This window comes from Schistocerca cancellata, chromosome 1 (assembly GCF_023864275.1).
Source record: "Schistocerca cancellata isolate TAMUIC-IGC-003103 chromosome 1, iqSchCanc2.1, whole genome shotgun sequence".
Lineage (NCBI taxonomy): Eukaryota > Metazoa > Arthropoda > Insecta > Orthoptera > Acrididae > Schistocerca > Schistocerca cancellata.
In genome coordinates this window covers 320,339,350-320,360,154 of record NC_064626.1, presented here as the reverse complement: position 1 = coordinate 320,360,154, position 20,805 = coordinate 320,339,350, and the positions used below count along the sequence as shown (strand labels likewise).

General features: G+C 37.4%; 1 protein-coding gene across 2 annotated transcripts in view; it reads right to left on the bottom strand.

Moving 5' to 3' along the window:
• Positions 1–20,805, bottom strand: part of LOC126173067 (protein furry) — a 1,238,628-nt gene that overhangs the window by 1,213,844 nt on the left and 3,979 nt on the right. Inside the window, exons 2-5 of one of the 2 annotated variants that reach the window (XM_049920928.1) lie at positions 8,214–8,298; positions 7,551–7,598; positions 5,458–5,820; positions 4,234–4,502 (exon numbers count right to left, since the gene is read on the bottom strand). In XM_049920928.1, the coding sequence (XP_049776885.1) occupies positions 4,234–4,502; positions 5,458–5,820; positions 7,551–7,598; positions 8,214–8,259 (726 nt within the window). In that variant the 5' untranslated portion in view covers positions 8,260–8,298. Of the gene's footprint in view, positions 1–4,233; positions 4,503–5,457; positions 5,821–6,779; positions 6,841–7,550; positions 7,599–8,213; positions 8,299–20,805 lie in introns of those variants that run through there. The other variant, XM_049920929.1, reaches the window with a different exon arrangement.

Here is a 20,805-nt window from a genome sequence, read left to right as displayed (position 1 = left end):
ACTCGCCTAGTGGCCTTACTGATGCACAATGAAATTGGCATGGAGATAGATACTGTGTAGTATACTATTAGAAGTGCAAGTCTTTTTGAGGTATTTCTTCCAGGTGTCTAGTGGCATGGCAACTCACTTGTGGACTGTGAAAGCACCCGCTAGCATCATTCATGTTCTGCAAGCAGCAGTGTAGCGCTCATTTGCCAGTGCAGGCACCAGTAAGTTGACCTCTGAGTGGTTCCGTGGTGAGTTTGGTGAGCGTATGTGTTCCAAATAAACATGTATCTTGTCTTGTGAAGTTGGTTTTGGCTCACTTGTGAGTTCCGCAAAACGTGTGGTTGTTGATCCAGGATGGTTATGTTTCATTCATTTTCTCCATGGAAATCAAGTGGAGGATTGGTTACTAATAGATTGTCTGTTTGGTCTTGTCTTGTATTAGCCATTTTTTTGAGATCTTTGTGGAATCCAGACGAAATCTTGAACTGATTCCCTATGCCAGTAGTTGCATGATATGAGCAGTACATTTTATTGATGGGGAAATGAGTTTTGCACATCATCTGGGAGGAAATGATCAGTAAGTCTTGCTTGTGTAGAGTGTGGAACCTTGAACAGTAGTTGAATCAAGACTGGCTGCACCACTGTGAGTTTGGCTGGCAGCATTTTATTAATTTACTTTAATCTTGGTGGTTGTCTGTATATTGGAGGAACATGCATGCATACTGTTATGGCTGCTTCATTTGTGTTGAGTATTCTCATCATGTTTTTGGTACAGCTTGTGTATGGAACACACATCTGCATATTTATTCACATCTTCACCTTACCAAACGGGAAAGCGCTGGTAGATAGAAACAATAAAAAAACACACACACACACGGTGTGTGTGTGTTTTATTGTTTCTATCTACCAGCGCTTTCGCATTTGGTAAGTCACAACATCTTTTTTTAATATATTTTTCCCATGTGGAATGTTTCTTTCTATTACATTCATATTTATTAAGATGTTCACTTGTATTGTGCGTAAGGGACAATGGACCTGCGTTCATTATCAAGGGTATCTGCTTTCCTCAGTGGCTCTCTTGAGCTCTCATCAGGAAAATCCTACAGCGAAAACTGTTATGATCCTTCCAGTGATAGCTACTAAGGCTACCGAAGTATGCTGGGTTTTACGGTTATTGCTGATCAGGCTAATGCCTATTTAGTTATAAAGAAGTTAAGTACCCACCCTACACTGGAAACCTAGATTCAGCACTGCCTAGCACTGATTAGCATAAGAGCATTATCACATGACAGTTGAGAGATATCTTATGATGTGTGCCTACTGGCACAGTTTTAAGTGATGTGAAGATCACTGAAGGTGACAAATAGGAAGTGAGTGTTCTAGCTTACATAGCTTGGTTGTAGCTTAGAAAGCAGCTGCTACTGAGTGTATACTAAATAGGTATATGGTAATATGTTACACACATAACTAATTTGCTGTGAACACTGTTTCTAAATAGTAGTGCATGTTACCTTCACATTTTTGATTTACTGATGCCAGAAATTTTGAAGTCTCTATTTAATGACCATTCATCACATTTCTGCTTAAGTTTTAGAGTACTGCTCCACTGAATGTATTTTAGTGTGGTTTTAAATATTGTCAACCAGTGGTCTTAATTCAAGTGAGATAATGTTAGTTACACAGATCTCTGTTTCAGGGCAAGAGAGCTTGCACTTTCTATTGGCCTCATAATTTCAGCAGTTGAGAGGTGTGCACTCTCATCTACACCTGGTCTACCTCTACACCTACATCTACACTCTGCAAACCACCATGAGGTGCATGGCAGAGGGGACATCCCATTGTAACAGTTCTTAGGGTTTCTTCCTGTTCCATTCATATATGGAGCATGGAAAGAATGATTGATAGAATGCCTCTGTGCATGGCTCAGGTTCTCATATCTGCCACCTGGCTCACTCCAAGAATGTCACATGTTCCAAACTGGCATCAGATCCAATGACTTGTTAATGAAATTTGAGCCAGGAATTTTTTTAAAAAAAATTGAATTAATAAATTTGTATCAGTCCAACTAACCCTCAGCTGCAAAAGACCCAGTACTCCAGGCCCTAACCACATTCTCTGAAGTAATGTTTATCAGCTAATTTTCAAGTGATCTAGTGCTATACTATGTGATCAAAAGTATCCAGGCTGAAAATGACATACAAGTTCATCATGCCCTCCATCAGTAATGCTGGAATTTAATATGATGTTTGCCCACCCTTAGCCTTGATGACAGCTTCCACTCTCACAAGCATATGTTCAATTAGGTGCTGGAACGTTTCTTGGGGAATGGCAGCCCATTCTTCATGGAGTGCTGCACTCAGGATAGGTATCGATGTCGGTCGGTGAGGCCTGGTATAAAATTGGTGTTCCAAAACATCCCAAAGGTGTTCTATAGGATTAAGGTCAGGACTCTGTGCAGGCCAGTCCATTACAAGGATGTTATTATCAGGTAACCACTTTGCCACAGGCCGTGCATTATGAACAGGTGCTCAATTGTGTTGAAAGGTGCAATCACCATCTTTGAATTGCTCTTCAACAGTGGGAAGTAAGAAGGTGCTTAAAACATCAATGTAGGCCTGTGCTGTGATAGTGCCATGCAAAACAACAGGGGTGCGAGCCCCCTCCATGAAAACATGACCACACATAGCACCACCATTTCTGAATTTTACTATTGGCGCTACACATGCTGTAGATGACGTTCACTGGGCATTTGACATACTTGGCCATCAGATGGCCAACTTGTGTACCATGATTTGACACTCCACACAACGTTTTTCCACTGTTTAGTTGTCCCATTTTTAAGCTCCTTACGGCAAGTGAGGTGTCGTTTCACATTTACCAGTGTGATGTGTGGCTTATGAGCAGCCACTCAACCATGAAATCCGATTTTTCTCACCTCCTTCCTAACTGTCACAGTACTTGCAGTGGATCCTGATGCAGTTTGGAATTCCTGTGTGATGTTTTGGATAGATGTCTGCATATTACACATTGCGACCCTTTTCAACTGTCCATGGTCTCTGTCAGTCAACAGATGAGGTTGGCCTGCACACTTTTGTGCTGTATGTGTTCCTTCATGTTTCCACTTCACTATCACATCAGAAACAGTGGACACAGGGATGTTTAGGAGTGTGGAAATCTTGCATACAGATGTATGACACAAGTGACACCCAATCATCTGATCACATTCAAAGTCTGTGAGTTCCGTGGAGCACCCCATTCTGTTCTCTCACGATGTCTAATGACTACCGAGGTTGCTGATATGGAGTACCTGGCAGTAGGTAGCAGCACAAAGCGCCTAATATGAAAAATGTGTTTTTGGGGATGTCCAGATACTTTTGATCACATAGTGTGTGTCATTATTGATTTTTGCCACTTGTGTGTAAGTTTGCTGAATTGTTGAATATTTACACTTATCTACAGCTATTCATCATTGTGACAGGTAATGTTAATAAACACATACAAATGTGAAAATCTAATCCCATGATGTTCTGTGCACTTAATTTAGAACCACCTTAAAATCTTTAAGAATCGACAAACACACTTGTAAAAGATGAAAAATAATGAAGAGCACAATTGGTAAGACAGTAAGCTTTCTATCTGATAGAACAAATGGCAAAATAGTAAACACTAGCAACAACAATGAATGGATAAAAATGTAAGAACCCAAATACCTTATCACTAGCTTTAGAGTAATAATGTAATAACTGATACAGAATATGACTGCAACATTTATATACAATGATTTAAGGAAACTTAATGCTCCTAAGAGTACAATACTAAGTACATTGTTGAACAGAATATAAAAATTTAGTGACAAGAAGGCAATGTAAGAAATGAGACCATCTACTGAAAAAAGATATTACAATAGAAATTTAAATTTTTATCAAAAATACATAAGGAAATGTGTGAGGCAGAGAGAATACCAAAATTAAATATAAAAAATAAGATTTAGAAGTTTAAAGTATGACAAGACTCCAAGCTTCTACAATTTCAGGAAGCAAATAAAATGTCTCACAAATAGCTTTACCTCTCAAACCACTTACATTTACCTTTTTTCGGTCTTCTATTTTACCCACTATACTTTCTTTCATCTTACAGCTTATAAATTCAATTTTCCTCAGGAATTTGATGAATGGTGTTGTGTGTAACAGAATAAATTAAAAATTTAGCAAAGCCATAAGATGAACAAGCAATAATAATTCATACCGGTGGCTCCGCCATGACTGCTTCCATCTTTCTCTCTGCCTGCACAGTAAACTCAGCAAAGATAGTTCGCATCACAAACTCTCCTGGTCGGATATCCATGTCAATGTTGACACAAGGAGGATATGGAGAGCGCTCTTTGTGTGCTCCCCACGGCAAAACTGAACAACCTGATGTTACTGATGCTGCTGCAGCTACTGTTGCATTTGATGATAATGAAGTAGTTGTGATTGTTGTTACTGTTAATGATGTTATTGATTTGTTGCTATCTCCTGAAACAACAAACCCATCATACTTTTAGAGGGAAAAATGTCTTAAAAGTTTGTGTGGTTTCTAGAATAAACTTTTCACTGTCATACAAAGTTTAATTTTCTACCACTCATACATATTGAAATTCAAAGGAAAAATAAAATTTGTTTTCTGCATTTTAAAGAAAAGAAAATGTTAAAATATGTAAGCTAAATAGTAAACAGAATATATTAAATTAGGCATACTAGATCAAGAGAGAGACCAAAGAGTTCTGCGTAGCCAGCACTATTGGCATACATATGTATGGTTTGTATGCATTGAGCAGGGGATGAAGAAGGCAACATAGATAAGACTTCCACATTCTTTATGCAGTTTTTAATGAATAATACTGTAGCTACTTTACAATAACATAAAATACTCCCAGAGTTTGGAAATGCAAATGTTTAAACTTCTTTTCATTTTCATTTATTTATTTATTTTTTAAGCAAATGTATGACAAACAATGGTTTTGTTATGTTACATTTCATACGAAAAACCTTATGTGATATTGACATGGTGGGATAAAAAAAAAATATTTTAAGTAACTACAGAACCACCAGAACAAAATTGGTGTGAAAGGGTACATAGCATCTTGAGAAACTACAACAAAATGTATCTCCAAAATGAAACTACAATCAAGATTGTTGTATATCTAACAGTTCTAAGTATAAATATTTCTTTTTTATTTTTGGTACTTTAATAACTCAATAATAGTAATTCCTGTATGTAATATATACTATTAATTTTATGACAATTTATTAGTGATGTGATTTGAGTCATTAGTGCTCAACATCAGGCATCAAAGAGTACATAGATATAGGTTTTGTTTTAACACAGTCATGGAAAACTAATCTGCCAACATAGTTACTGATTCAAATAAAATTAAAATTTGGTTTTTCAAAGTACTAAAGTTGTAATTACTTCATTTATTTTTCTTACCTGACGTTGCTGCTGAGGGAGCATGAATTGACACGTTCGGATGAGCCCCTGGTGAGTCACCAACAGGGGCCCACAATATATCACTGCCAGCAGTACACTGGTGGACTGTTCCACCACTCTCCCCAATTGAGTGGCTTTCACTGACATCTGCAGTAAGTGCTTCAGAACTCCTGTTAGAATCCTGTCCAACTGTTACTGGTACTGTAGCAACATCTCCATCATTGGAAACAGAGACAGCACTGCCTACTGAACCAGATCCTGCCTGGCTAGTAGATCCTGCAGTCAACACAGTTGTTGCTGCTGTTGCTGCCACTGGTGCAGAAGTATTTCCTGTTCCAGGTTGAGATGTGTTATCTGCCTCCTCTACAACATTAAAATACTAAAATGAATCACTTGAAAAATAAAAAAAAGAACATAAAAGGAATTATGTGAAACTAATCTCTCAGAACTTTTAACTGAGGCCACTATGCAGGAAAGAAATAAATGGTCTCATTTCAGTATAAAATTAATAAATGATTCACAGTTGCATCAGCATCAATTACAGAAAAATAAACAACAATCAGTATCTAATGGTATAAACACATAACTGAAAACTCATAGGTAATGATTCAATATCATTACAATAAACCAAAATGAGGCTTTTGGAGTAATAAGCAGGGAATGACTTAAATCTTTTTCAAAATATACATTTCGCACTGAAAACAATTTCCAACACAACCTCAATTCTTTTTATAAATAACCAATTTCAACTGTCAGAAACATCAATCTTCAGATTCATTTGCTGTATAGGAGGACTTTGTTTTTATGATAACACATTTTAACTATTTTACCAATCGTACTCAACCCCGAGCAATAAAAAATATTGTTGTACTATGTAAAACGAACTAGCAGAGGCAAGACTTCCTGTTTACTTCTGATGTCACAAAAGTACATGCACGTTTTCCCTGGCACTACTCCACTTGTTGAGATCTAGGACAGTAACCCTAATGCTTAGGAAATTATTGGCGCAACTCCCACATAAAAATCAGTTATAATGTGTTTTTAATAAAACTATAATAACTGCTGCCAGTATTATGCTGTTCTTTTCTAAGCTCTTAACTGTAAAACTAGAATATAATTCATTACTTACTGTTTCAAAGTAAGTTTTCCATCAAATTTTATGAAATCAATGAATTCTGAAGTACACACCACTGCACTTAATTACTCAAAATGCTATGAAAGTGTCAGCAAAGAAACAATATTCTGAAAGTATACAGAGATATAACATATTTAAATGTAAACAAAACTACTAAACTGTATGTAATTGTAGTACCACCACTTACTGAACAAGAAACTGAAAACAAAATCGCATCTGCCTGCAAAAACCATCTGAAATGTATCCTTGCATTTTGAATACTCTGAATAATCTGTGGTTTGACAACTATCGATCCACTGATAACTTTGATGGTAATGCACTTCATAAAGACGCTTGCTGATAACACACAGTATATTTGAGATAACTTGTTTACATTGCTTATCACAGTGTTGTGTCCACAGAAGAAAGTGGACACACTGGAAAAATGGAATAACATTGCATAAAACAAATTTTCAGCTAAATCCATCAAAATCTTCAAAAGTGATTTCATAGAGTTCAGGAAGCCATTCTGCTAACATAATAATATTAATAAGAAAGCTTGAGAAATATATTGAGTATATCAGTAATGACAACATAATTCAATGACCGAGTTGGAAAGGTAGAGCAAAAAAGAAAAACTGAAATTTATAACTTTCTATGTAGTCCATAATATTAAAAAAAAGAGCTATTCTTACAAACCTGATGTTTGTGTGCAGTGAGTTTTCACGTGGACTGCCAGGTATTGGACTTGGCTATGGGAAGCCCCACAAGGCAGTTAATTGTGTTAGGTATGCTATGCTACAATCACTTTTTTGCTGGCAGTCCATAATGCACATTATGAAACAGTATTTCATATTGTAGTGATGTGTGTAATAAACAAATTCATTGTTTCATAAAATAAATTATTAGCTAAGATGGAAATAATCATGGTGTTTCAACATTTTCGAAGCTCTGCTGCTTGAAAGAAGATTAGACTTACCTGAAGTGTTTCCAGTTCCAGTTGTTTCTCCATCACCATTTTCCTGGCCTGCAAAATTAAAGTGTAGTAAGTATTCCATAAGGTTATCATTTATTTGCTACACTTAATTTCTTTGTGAATCTAATTCTCTGCAAACTAAGCATTTTAAACAGTTAGCCACTTATTTCACAAATCATATTGACAATAAACTTATGATTTTCTTTCTTGGGTAGACAGACAAATGGTTTTATAGTTGCATATTTCACTCTTTTCTGAGTCAAAGTTAGATTCATTAAAAGAGTAGTGCATATCATTTTTCTCTCTAGTGTTTTACCTGTGAATATCTCTGTTACTCTCAGATGAATTGTTGATAACAAACTTCATAACTGAATAAATGCACTGTTAGGCTGTGTCTAATATTCCTAGTTGCTTAAAGGGAAACCTACAAGATGTACGTGTGTGCACCCCTCACATAATTCTAATTACTTTCTTTTGTTCAATGAATAATTTTTGTCTAAGTGAGGAGTCATCTCAGAAAATTATTCCACAAGGCATCAATGAATGAAAACATGTTAACTTACTAACTCCTGTGTCCTCAAAGACAACAAATATTCTTACAACAGAAGTAGTCAAAGCAAAGCAGTAAAAAGTAAGGCTGTAAGTGGCTTATTGTATGCTCCTTACCTTCTGTCTCACTGTCATTTGTGCCTTCCTCCAAATGAAGAAGCATTGTGAGATTATACTTTCAGATCATTTGTGTCGGCATAATCTGAAAATACAAAAACACACATTAAAAGAACTAATAAATAATTAAAAATAAAATTTCATGAAAAATTAAGAACGCATCAATAACTTGTCCAGTATAGCTGCTACCAACAAGAAAAATAAAATTACCAAATAATAAAAACTGAACAAATGAAGAAGACTGGAGTATTTTAAGCTCTTAGTAATTCTGATTCATAAGTATAAGGCACAATAAGTAAAAGGGAATGGCCACATCCACATATCCTAAGTGATAGTAAGTATCCCCCCCCCCCTCTTTTTCCACCTCTACCCATTACAAATCTACTTCTGTTCAAACACAAACATTACCAGAAACAACTCAAGTTTATCTGAGTTAGTTTCATGTTTGATGGATCATCTTGCACTGTTCGATGGATCACCTTGCATAGTTAATTGCAATGATGTAGAATGAGTCATTTCACATTCATATAACAAATCAATTTGTAAAAATGGATACATGCTGAACATTTTTAAGGTTTGTTTTAAAAATATATACATGGGAATTAGAAATTCCTACCCACTACCTTTTATACCCACTACCTTTCATACATTACAATAAGAAATTCTTCTACAGTATGGAGTGAGTTGTCAAGGAGAAACATTTTTAGTTTGTTTTCAAATTTTACTTGCTGTCTGTCAGACATTTTATATTACTGAGCAAGGGATCAAAAAATTTTATTGCAGCACTGGGTACCCCTTCTGTGGAATAATTAATTTCATTTTTCCTTCTGGTATTGTCATTATGTACATCATTGTTCCTTTTGAATTGTGGTGGATTATTTACAACAAACTTCGTGTGGGAATAAATATACTGTGAAGCAGTAGTCAGAATATTCAACTCCTTAAACAGATGTCTACAAGATGATCAAGGGTGAGTACTACATATTATTACTACAGCATATATGAAGACTTTCTTTCTTAAAGAAGTTTCCCCAAAACATTTTAACACATGACATTACTGAATGAAAAAAAATGAAATGTCGTGTGACGAGGGCCTCCCGTCGGGTAGACAGTTCGCCTGGTGCAAGTCTTTCGATCTGACGCCACTTCGGCGACTTGCGCGTCGATGGGTGTAAATATGCAAAATATGTCAACTTACTGATTCATCTCTCCCCAAGATATGAATAATTCCAAGTGCAAATGTGGCTTAACTAAGTTGTTTTAGGAGATCCAAAAAGTGCTTTTTCAGGTTTAAACACTCATCAATATGGACACCCAAGTATTTTGAAGCTTCCATCCTGTTTACTATTTCCTCAGGATGTATAACACTTATCATTGCCATAGCAACTGAAAATGTTGTGTATTTTTAGAAAACCATTCAATGATACTTTTAAGAAAACTGTTTACCATTTCTTTTGTTTCTGTACCTATGCTTGGACTGATTCAATACTAGTGTCATCTGCAAAAACAACTAATTCTGGTTACTGTACATTACATGGAAGATCATTTACATATATGAAGAGTGATATTGGACCAGAGACTGAAACTTGGGGAACCCCACATGTGATTTCTCCCTAGTCAGAATCACGTGGCCAATGGCCTTGCCACACTGGTAACACCGGTTCCTGTCAGATTAACGAAGTTAAGCACTGTCGGGCTGGGCTAGCACTTGGACGGGTGACCATCCCGTCTGCCAAGCGCTGTTGGCAAGCGGGGTGCACTCAGCCCTTGTGAAGCAAACTGAAGAGCTACTTGATTGATAAGTAGCGGCTCCAGACTCGTAAACTGACATATGGCTGGGAGAGCGGGGTGCTGACCACATGGTCCTCCATATCCGCATCCAATGACGCCTGTGGGCTGAGGATGACACTGTGGCCAGTTGGTACCATTGGGCCTTCATGGCCTGTTTGGACGGAGTTGAGAATTACATACATGAACTACATTGGACGAACTACTAAGTACAACTTACTGCATTCTTTAGGTTTGATAAGACATTATCCACTGGTTGGATATACCATCAATCACAAAAAATTTCAGTTTATCAAAGAAAATATTGTGGTATATGCAGTTAAAGGCACAGAAAATACCAACCAGTACTATTTTATTATTTAACACTTGCAGAATTTGGTTAATGAACATGTAAATCACTTTCTCAGTAGTGCTACTGTTCTCAAACCCAAATTGTGATTTGCTGAGGATATGCATCCTATTGTTGCAAGGTAGATACTATTCTAAAACACATCACTTTCTCTAAAATTATGGCAAATGGTGTCAGCAGTGAAACAGCTTTGTAGTTATTGACATCTCTCCTATCACCTTTCTTGAATAGGGATTTGACAACAGCATATTTCAGTCTCTCTGGGAAAATGCCTTGAACTAATGATGCATTACATAATCCAGATAAGACCAGGCTTATTATATGGGGACAAATCCTTAGTGTTCTATTGGAAACACCATCAAAACCAGATGAGTGTTTATTTTTAAGAGAATGTATAATTTTCTTAGTTTCAGTTCATGACACATTCATATAACCCAATATTGTGAGTGTTACTTTTTTAGTATGCTGTTGTGATTTTTCTCTTGAACTTCTTGTCCCTATACTTTCTATTACATTTAAGAAATGATTCTTAAACATATTTGCTACCTGTGACTCCTCATTTATAGGCCTTCCATTCTGTTCAGTAGTCATGTTGCTATGCTCCGTGGGTGGTTGTCCTGTCTCTTATTTCACTACACTCCACATAGCCTTGGGTCTGTTGTCAAAATTACTAATTTCTGACATTATGTGCATGTTTCTTGATTTTTAATAAATGTTCTTAGAAATTTCATGTAGTTTTAGCAGTGTACAATTACTACAGGATCTCTACTTTTTCTTACCAACAGATATATTTCCATTTTCCTTTCACAAGGTACTTTAATCCCTCTAGTGAGTCACGGTTTTTTTGCATGTCTGTTTAATGTTCTTCATGATTAGCTTATGTGAAAAACTATTTTCAAATAACTTTATCAATGTATCATGGAACAGATTAAATTTTATGTTAGCATTTAATTCATTACAAACTTAATCCCAGGTCACCCATAAGAAAGCATTCTTGAAAACACTTGTTCTTAAGTTATTAACTATTTTAACTGATTTCGACAGAGGAATATTCATATTGCAAGGCACTACGTTATCGACCCTAACTAACTGCGCATCATGATAAAAAGAGAGCATTTGTTATTGGATAAACAGATATTTTCTTGTTCTGAACTTCACCAAAGAAAACATTATGAATTAGATCCAACCATGTTGATAAGTTAATTACCAAGATCAAATTGTAGGCTCCAATTAAGATTTCCAGATCACTTTTCCTATCAGAATCCTTCAAAAATCTACATTAAAGTAACCACAGAATATGCTTGCTGTTGCCTGACAGATAGCACAGTAAGGATTCCACATTCCTCATGAACAGTTCAAGATTTCCCAGTGGGGATCTATATACAGTTACAATAAAAGGAAACTATTTTTCAGTATTAACTGAGAAGCACAAACTTATATGAGCTGTCACTAAAAAATCTACTTGTCTGAATGTTTATGAACTTGTGTTTTGTTTTGATATATGTAGTAACTCCTCCTCCCATATTAGTTTCCATGAGTAAGCTCCTAGAGAGTAATACTTTACTTGTAACTTACGTAACTCGGTGATAATGTGGTGCTCATACAGGCATAGGTTTTCTATCTTTTTAGAGCTCTCTTAATTTTCTGAACAGTCAAGAAGCTCTTCTGCCTTATTTCTCAATCCTCTTAATATTTTTCTGAAATAAGCTAACCTTACTAATCTGTGCATTCTTAAGCATTTTGTGAAGCTCTTCTGTTATTCTGACTTCTTTCAAAACAGGGTGCCTGAATCCCGATTCTATCCTAGAAAAGGTACCATAGGGATTTTGCTTCATGTGCCCCCCCCCCCCCCCCCCCCCCCCGCTCCAGTACATTATCTGCAAGAAGCTCAGCCAACCTATCTCTTTCCCTTTGCAGGCCGTGTCTAGTGGATTCCCATCTCCACCTGTAGCAACAGACACTGTGCTCATATAGGATTTCTTTTCATTCAGCTTCATGTGGCTTACAGTGGTGTTCACCCAGGGCTGGTCATGGCACTTCAGGAACTCCACAAAACTCATATTTGTGTATATAGCTGATACTCATATTTCATCCAGGTCACCCCTAATACTCTAATTACCGTCCTCAGCCAGGCTGTTCTCTGCTCCATCTACTACAGTAACCTGATCCTCTTTGCCAAAACCTTTGCACAAATTCCTTATGTCCTCCATCATGTGGCTGAGCTAGCACTCGGCTTCACAAAACTTGTGACCTGGTACCTTGTTCCTAATTTATCCAGTACCATCTGTCCTACACCAATCCCATGACTACTACCTTGCAACAAGATTGTTTTCTTCCTAATCGCTTTTGGTATGAGCCTGCAACTCTGCTGCACCCTACTGGGACCTACAGGTGGATGAGGCTCTTCCCCTCTTACTTACTTCAAATAACAAATCAAATTTGTTCGATACTGTAAGCTCAAATGCAGCTGAAGTAGAAGAGCTGTTCCCCCCTTGCCCACTGTTTGTCCTCTTTGCCCAGGTCCCATGATCCCTCCTTCAATCTATATAGCTCAAATTTTGCATGATCTAGTTCAGCCTGAAGGGCACAAATCTTTTCCTCCTGTTTAGCAATTCTCTTGTTTGTTTTGCACACCCTACAGTTCCATGGGAGAGCCTCGCTGAGTTCTCCATTCAGTTCCCCAGTGAAATCAAACCCACAGTATACACATGAGGAGTAGTTCCTTTGTCAATAAAATAGCGATACCTGGAGTATTGTTTACGTCAGTTTGAAATTAGAAAGTCCTTCAAACACTAAAAACATTAAAAAATCTAATAATCACAGAATATCATTTTCACAAGTAATATGAGCATTATATTAAACATTGAAAGCATGCTTTATGCTCATGAAATTGATCCCATGTTGTGTTTCTCATTGGCTCTATCAAAGAAAAACTTCAAGAGACTATCTGATGTCATCATCATTCTGATAGCTATTTTTGAAACTAAAAAGTCAATGCCAAAAAGAATATTTTCTTCCTATGTTTGAGTCCCCATATTTCCTTCATACCAACTCACTGATCTCATTTTAATAGTAAAGACTTGATTTCAACATATTTGTATCACATTGCACTGCATCTAGAACATAAAAGTGAATTATTCCACAACACGAAACAACAGAAACTCCAGGTATGAATATCAACAATGTAGGAAAAGATATAGTGCTACTTATGTAAAGAAGACATGTGAAATTCTAGACAGGCACGACTAAAAGACACTTACATATAGCTTTTGGCCACAGCCTTTGTCAGTAAGGTCATACACACACACACACACACACACACACACACACACACACACACACACACACACACACACAGAGGAGAGCACACATGCATGCACGCATGCACACCTAAGCAAGCACACCTCACGCACACATGACCGCCAACTCCAGCATCTCGGGCCAGAATCAGAATGCAAAATCACGAGGGATGCAAGCAGCAATCTGGACGGGGTGAGGAAGGGAAAGGGATGAGGGAGGGGTGTTTTGGGGGAGGAGACAAAACAGTGAGTTCATTGGTCTCATTGGATTAGTGAAGGATGGGGAAGGAAGTCAGCCGTGCCCTTTTCAAAGGAATCATCCCGGCATTTGCCTGAAGAGATTTCGGGAAATCATGGAAAACTAAATCAGGATGGCCAAAAGCAGGATTGAACCATTGTCCTCCCAAATGTGAGTCCAGTGTGCTAACCACTGCAGCACCTCATTCAGTATGGGGAAGGGATGGCGGTGTACAAGTGGGGAAAGAGATGAACACTGTCTCATGAACTGTTCAGGGACTAGACTGCCAGCAGGCATAGTGTCAGGAAGTTGTGGGGCAGGGAGGTGGGGGGAAAAAGGAACAAACAAGGAGACGAGTGGGGAAAAACGGGCAGACGCATTGGCAGAAAGCTGCAAATAAAGAGGGTGGGAGAAGAAAATGGGGAGGAGATGATAGGACAGAAGGGGTGGAAACTATTGGGTGGAGTGTGTCGGTGGTTGAGGCTGGGATAATTATGGGAGCAAAGAATGTGTTGTAAGGATAACTCCTATCTGCACAGTTCAGAAAAGCTGGTGGTGGAGGGAAGGATCCTGATGGCTCTGATAGTGAAGCAGCCAGTGAAATCAAGTGTATTACCAACCAGCTATCCACCAAGATGAATGGCGATCACCAAACTGCAGCCAAGAGCAAAGTAGACCACCCTGTGGCACAGCATGCAGCTGAATATAACATAAATGACTTCAATGGCTACTTCACTACCTGAGCTGTCTGGATCCTCCCCTCCACCACCAGTTTTTCTAAACTGCGCAGGTGAGGTTTATCCTACAATACATTCTCCACTCCCATAATTATCAAAGCCTCAACCTACAGTTACATACTGACCCCACATCCTCCACCCAATAGTTTCCACCCCTCTCTCTTATCATCTCCACCCTATTCTTGTCTCCCACCCCTCCCCACCTGTACACTACTATCCCTTCCACTTCCCCACCACATCCAGATTGCTGCTTGCGTCCCATATTATGTTGCATTCTGGCCCGAGATGCTGGAGTTGGCAGTTGTGTGTGTGTGTGTGTGTGTGTGTGTGTGTGTGTGTGTGTGTGTGTGTGTGTGAGGTGTGCTTGCTTGTGTGTGTATGAGTGTGTGAATGTTGCCTGTGTGTCTCTCTTTACTGTCGAAGACAGTGGCCAAAAGCTATTTGTGAGTTTATTTTAATCGCGCCTGTCTGCAACCTGACAAGTAAGACGCAATCTATCTTTTCCTACATTGTTGTTATTTCACAATAAGGATGACATTCATCTGCTCTGGTTGGAATCTATGCTATTTTGACCATTTATGATGTATCTAAGTTGTGTGCTTGAGTGTGGTAGCACTCCACAGCCATGAGGAGTTTGACTCCTTATCTGGCACACAGCTTGAAATGATCAGAAATCATAAAACGGTATAAACTCCACCAACAGAAGAATAATGACAATTACAACTTTAAGGCTGCAATTAAGTAACTCTATGGATACCCTACTTCTCTGTAACTGGCAGTCAGAATGTTAGGAGAACTTGTGGGGATTAGAAATAAAACACAGCAGGCAGCGACATGTTGAAGCTTCAAGCTTGTTTCCATGGTGTGCTTGTATGGGTCAACTAGTACCAGCCCTAATTTTGACAGGTAGGAGTTTGGTATGAGTCTTGGTCTTGAATAAAGTTTTAATTTGTTGTTATCATAGTTATGGTGTGTCTTTATTCAAAAATACTGATACATGAAACTTTAAGTTCTGATCTGAAGAGATGACCTGTTTCATTGTTTAACCATATCTAAAACAACAATTTTCCAATCTGTCAGCTACACATACCGTTACAAGTTATTGAATCCTAGCTGCAAAATATCTCACTATTTAACCTTCTTGGCTGGTAGCATACAGTATATTTAATGCATAGATTTATATTGCAATCAAATATTTTGATAAGGTTATGACACTTTTACTGGTATAAATTGTTATTTCTTTGGGAAGGTTTTGGAAAAAAAATTGAAATATTGTGATGAAAAACTTCATTGTAGCTACATGTCATATGTTGTGTTGTCTACACGAAATAAAATTCAGAAAAAGAGAAAACAACACTTGCTTTCTTCTTCTTCTTTTGTTTCCTGGAAATCTTTATTCAAATTCCCTTTGCACATTACTTCTTATACATTTTTTCATAGACGACTTATTTTCAAACTACTTCATATGACATCTCAACGATAGATTTTTTAGACATTAGATGTGTTCACATTGCTTGCTCTCTACTAGCCTTGTAAAACAAGTGCTGGCTATTAACACAAATAATGGCCATAGTATATCGAGAAAATGTTGATATTACAGTCATTAAAATTATTATTATTGCAACTTTATGCATCAGTCTTTCTTTTGAGATATTGTACTGCTTGCAGAACACATTCTCAAAAAACAGGAATAGATAAATTAGCTGACAAGGTTAAATGCACATCAAAAACTTTCAGGAGATAATGCACAAAAATTTCTAATGGCAGAAATGCAAGTACATCACGTAATAGATGCACGAAACAATTTTCTTTAGAAACAGATGTCTACTGATAGTAAAAGGAACTACTGCTTGATTTCAAGAGAGTTCACATTATTGGTCCTTTTCATAAGAAGTGAATTATTTTTATATCATCTTACATTAACATGAGAAACTACCACTTCTCATTAAACATACATGGTTAATATTGATGTTCATTCTAAAACATTTCCTTACAAAATATACGAAGGAAGATTAGGTTTTAACGTCCCATCTAGAATAAGGTCATGAGAAACAGAACACAAGTTCTGACTGGGGAAGGATGAGGAATGAGATCAGTCATTTCCTATCAATGGAAACATCCCAGATTCCATCTTAGGTGATTTATGGAAATTAGAGAGCATCTAATCTGGATGGTTGGATGAGTATTTGAACCATTGTCTTCCTGAATGTGAGTATAGTACTTTACCAATGTACCACCTCACCTGGTAGCATAACATGAAACAACCAAATTTTAACACATGCATCACTTGTCTCATCATGTAACATGTGATTTGTGCATACATGGGTTTTTATGGATACTTTGGAAAGCAAATTTTGAAGAAAAACACAAAAGCAATTAAAGATATAAGGGAAAATCCTAAAAGTAGATCACACAATGAAAAGATTAAGAAAACCATCTATTGTTTAGAGTAGAGACAGAGCACTGAATATGAACATAAAAATATATTTTGCGTGTTGGGAGAGGGGGCAGGACATATAAGTAAATGTTCTATTATTTTTAAAAATTATGACATGAAGTGATAGATTATGAAATAAGTCAAAGAATAGGAATAAAAGCAAAATCAGGCTACTGTGGTTATAAAATAAATTTGTGGTTCAGCAATGCATAATAAACAATATGAAGTCCGTATGATCAAAGAAAAAGCACATATAACAAAACACACATACTGATTCTACTCAGACATTCTGGGAAATTTATTAGCACTGACATGGTTTTAGCTTTAACTGCCAGCAAAGTTTTAATTTCTTTTATGCTTTCATAATCAGGAATGATATTCTTCTTCTGACACTTTTTATTAAATTGTAGACTTGTCACAATATCCATTTCATTTTAGTTTGTGATGATGACATTTATAAAGGTGACACTTTACTTGGTAAGGTAAATTTAAGCTGGAGTATTTCCACATACTGGCTGCTAGCAGAGGAGGGGGTCCGAAGCTATGGAATTCATTTTTATATTGAAAGAAAGTTCACCAAGCACTTGGAATTTTTATGACATTTAACAGATAATGAATTTCATAAAAGCTGTAAGTACTTATTGGAGTTCCTTCCCCTGTCAAACGAATGGCACAGCTATCGACCCACGACACTCTACTACTAAGCGGAAGTGCACCAAAATCCCTTACAACTGTTTATCTCTGCAACCACTGTATGTTCCCTGCAAATTTTTATTAATATATGACATTGTAACGGAAGGTATAAGTCCCTATAACCATTTCTAGAAGTCATCCCATTTTTATCAACAAATATCTATTTGAAGCAAGAACCACTGACTGCATCTTCACACAGTTTTCAAAGAGCTTTCTGGAAGAGGGAATATTTTTATGCAATGTCAGCAATAATTCGGGAAGAAGGATTCTGGAAAACTGATGATTAAAGAGAATGAAATTGCTAACACCTCAGTCACATCAAAATGAAAGGTGTAGTAAATTTTATGTACAGAGTTGACTATGAAAAACCTTTGTGATAGATGGCTGTCACATTTGTTGAATGCTGACTGGAGCAACAATAAAAACAAATTTCTCATTTCACTGATATGTTACTTTAGATGAAATGTGGTTCTATTAGTTCACTCCAGAAATAAAACAGCAGCCAATGCAGCATGTAGAAACTGACTAGTTTGCATCAAAGATAACAAAATTGACTTCAACTTCCAAGAGATTACGGCTAATGTGTTCCAGATGCAAAATGGATTCATCCAAAGTTTTCTGAACCAAACAGATTGGAAAAAGAGATAAAATTCCTGTATTGCCAAGTACAAAAAAAGTTATATCTTCTGGACAGTGCACCTGCAACAAAAGTCCTGTTGTGACAGGAGAACTGCGTGATGTGAAGGAAAAATTGCTGGAACATCCACCCTTTCCGCAAAACCTGAAATCTTCAAATGACGACTTACTCCCATAACTAATGAAATTTGTGGCTGAAAATATTTTGAGTCAAAAGAAAAGGCAATGGATGCTCTAGTTTGGTATTTTAAGACACCTTCTAGAATTGTTATTCATGGATGAAATGAAAAATGTTGAACAAAGTGCACTGATCTATAAGGGCACCTCACAGAAAAACCAGGATGTTGTTCTTTCACTGGAAAACAGTCTTGTCCTCAGAGCCCTCTGACAAATGACTTTGTCCAAAAACTAAGTCTGTGACTTTTCTTCACTACACGACTGTGTGTTTGTCAATACCTCTGATATACAAAACGCAGTTACCTAACCTCATACAGGCTTTTCCTTTGTTCTGGGAATAAAAGGGCGAAATAAATCACCTGTAACAACATTTTGTAGTAGGGTTTTAGAATATATACTGTGTTCCAACATTACAAAATATCTTGAAGAATACAATATACTGGCACATCAGCAAAGATTCAAAAAATAACACTATCGTGAAAAACAACTGGCTCCTTATACACATGAAATAAACAGTTCAATTAACAGGGGATCTTTAATTGACTTTATATTGCTACATTCCCAGAAGGCTTTGGACACCATTCCTCACAAAAAGATTTAAATCCAACTGTAAGCCTATGGAGTTTCACCTCAGTTACACAACGGAATTTGAATCAGAAAACTGATGGGAAGCCATCTAGTGAAACCGAAGTTATATCTGAGATTCTCCAGCAAAGTATTATACGCCTGCTGATATTCTGAACCTGAACTGTGAACAATTTACACAGGAGCCATTGCATTAAAATTGCTATGGGGAAGCCAAATTAAAGACTGTGTTTAACTGGCAGAACACTTAGAACAAACAACAAATTTACTAAAGGGACTGTCTATGTTACACTTGCCCGTCCTCTTCTGCAGTGTAGCTGCAGGGTACAGAATCCTTAACAGATAATATTTATAGACAATATAAAAAAAAATCAGAGAAGCATAGATCGTTTCTATTATAGTGAAATAGGGGAGAGTGTGTCACAGATATGATAAATGAGTTGGGGTGGCAGTTACAAAAATAAAGGCTTTTTCATTGTAGTGAGATCTTTTACCAAAATTTCAATCACTAGTTTTCTCCACCAAATGTCTAAACATTCTGCTGAAATGGCCATCATAATAAGGGAGAAATGGCCATCACAATAAAATATGAAAAATCACAGCTCGCCTGGAAATATGAGGGTTGCCCAGAAAGTAATGCACCGCATTTTTTTTCTCAGCCAAAAACCATGCTATGAATGCAAAATATTACTTATGTATTACTTGAAGTCTTCTGAATGAGTGCGTCAAGTTTCTGTCACTTCCAACAGATAGTGTAGCTGCAGGACAGTTTCAAAATGGCATTTGTAGGTGATGTATGTTACAAGCAATGTGCTGTTATTGAATTTCTCACTGCAGAGAAAGAAAATGTGGGGAAGTTTCACGAACACTTGTGCAAAGTCTATGGAGTGTATGCTGCTGACAGAAGTAGTCATTCAATGGGCCTGGAGGGCAGAAGGTGGTTTGGTGGAGCTCTATGAACTGCAACATTTGGGGAGACCATCCACGGCCGTCACACCTGACATGTTGCACCAAGCTGATGCTGTCATTCATGAGGACAGATGCATTACAAGTCTGCAGTTGGTGCTGCATCTGTCAATCAGCATAGGAGGTGTGGAATCAATTGTACACACTCTTGGATATACAAAAGTGTGAGCAAGATGGGTCCCGCAGTGTATAACAGTAGATCACAAATTGCACAGAAGAAACGTTGTCTTGATTTGCTGCAACACCCTGAAGCTGTGGGGGAGTTCTTCTTGTCCTGGATTGTGACATGTGATGAAACTTGGGTTCAACCATTTTGAGCCTGAAACAAAATGATAGGTGATGGAATGGCACCATTCCCACTCCCCACAGAAAAAAAATTCAAAGAAACTGCTTCCACCAGTAAGGTCGTGATCCGCGTGTTCTGGGACTGTGAAAGTGTGATTCTCTTAGTGTGATGCCAAGAGGCAGCACCTTAAATTCAGTAGGATACGTCAATACATTTAAAAAACTCAAAACACCCTCGTAACCTCCACTTGCTTGGGCCATTAAAGGATGTCACTTGTGGAAGACATTTGGAGGAGGATGAGGAGGTGATTCACACAGTGAAGCACTCACTCCACCATCAAAACAAGGATTGGTACCAACAGGACATACACGCCCTCATTTCACGCTGAAGGAAGGCCATAG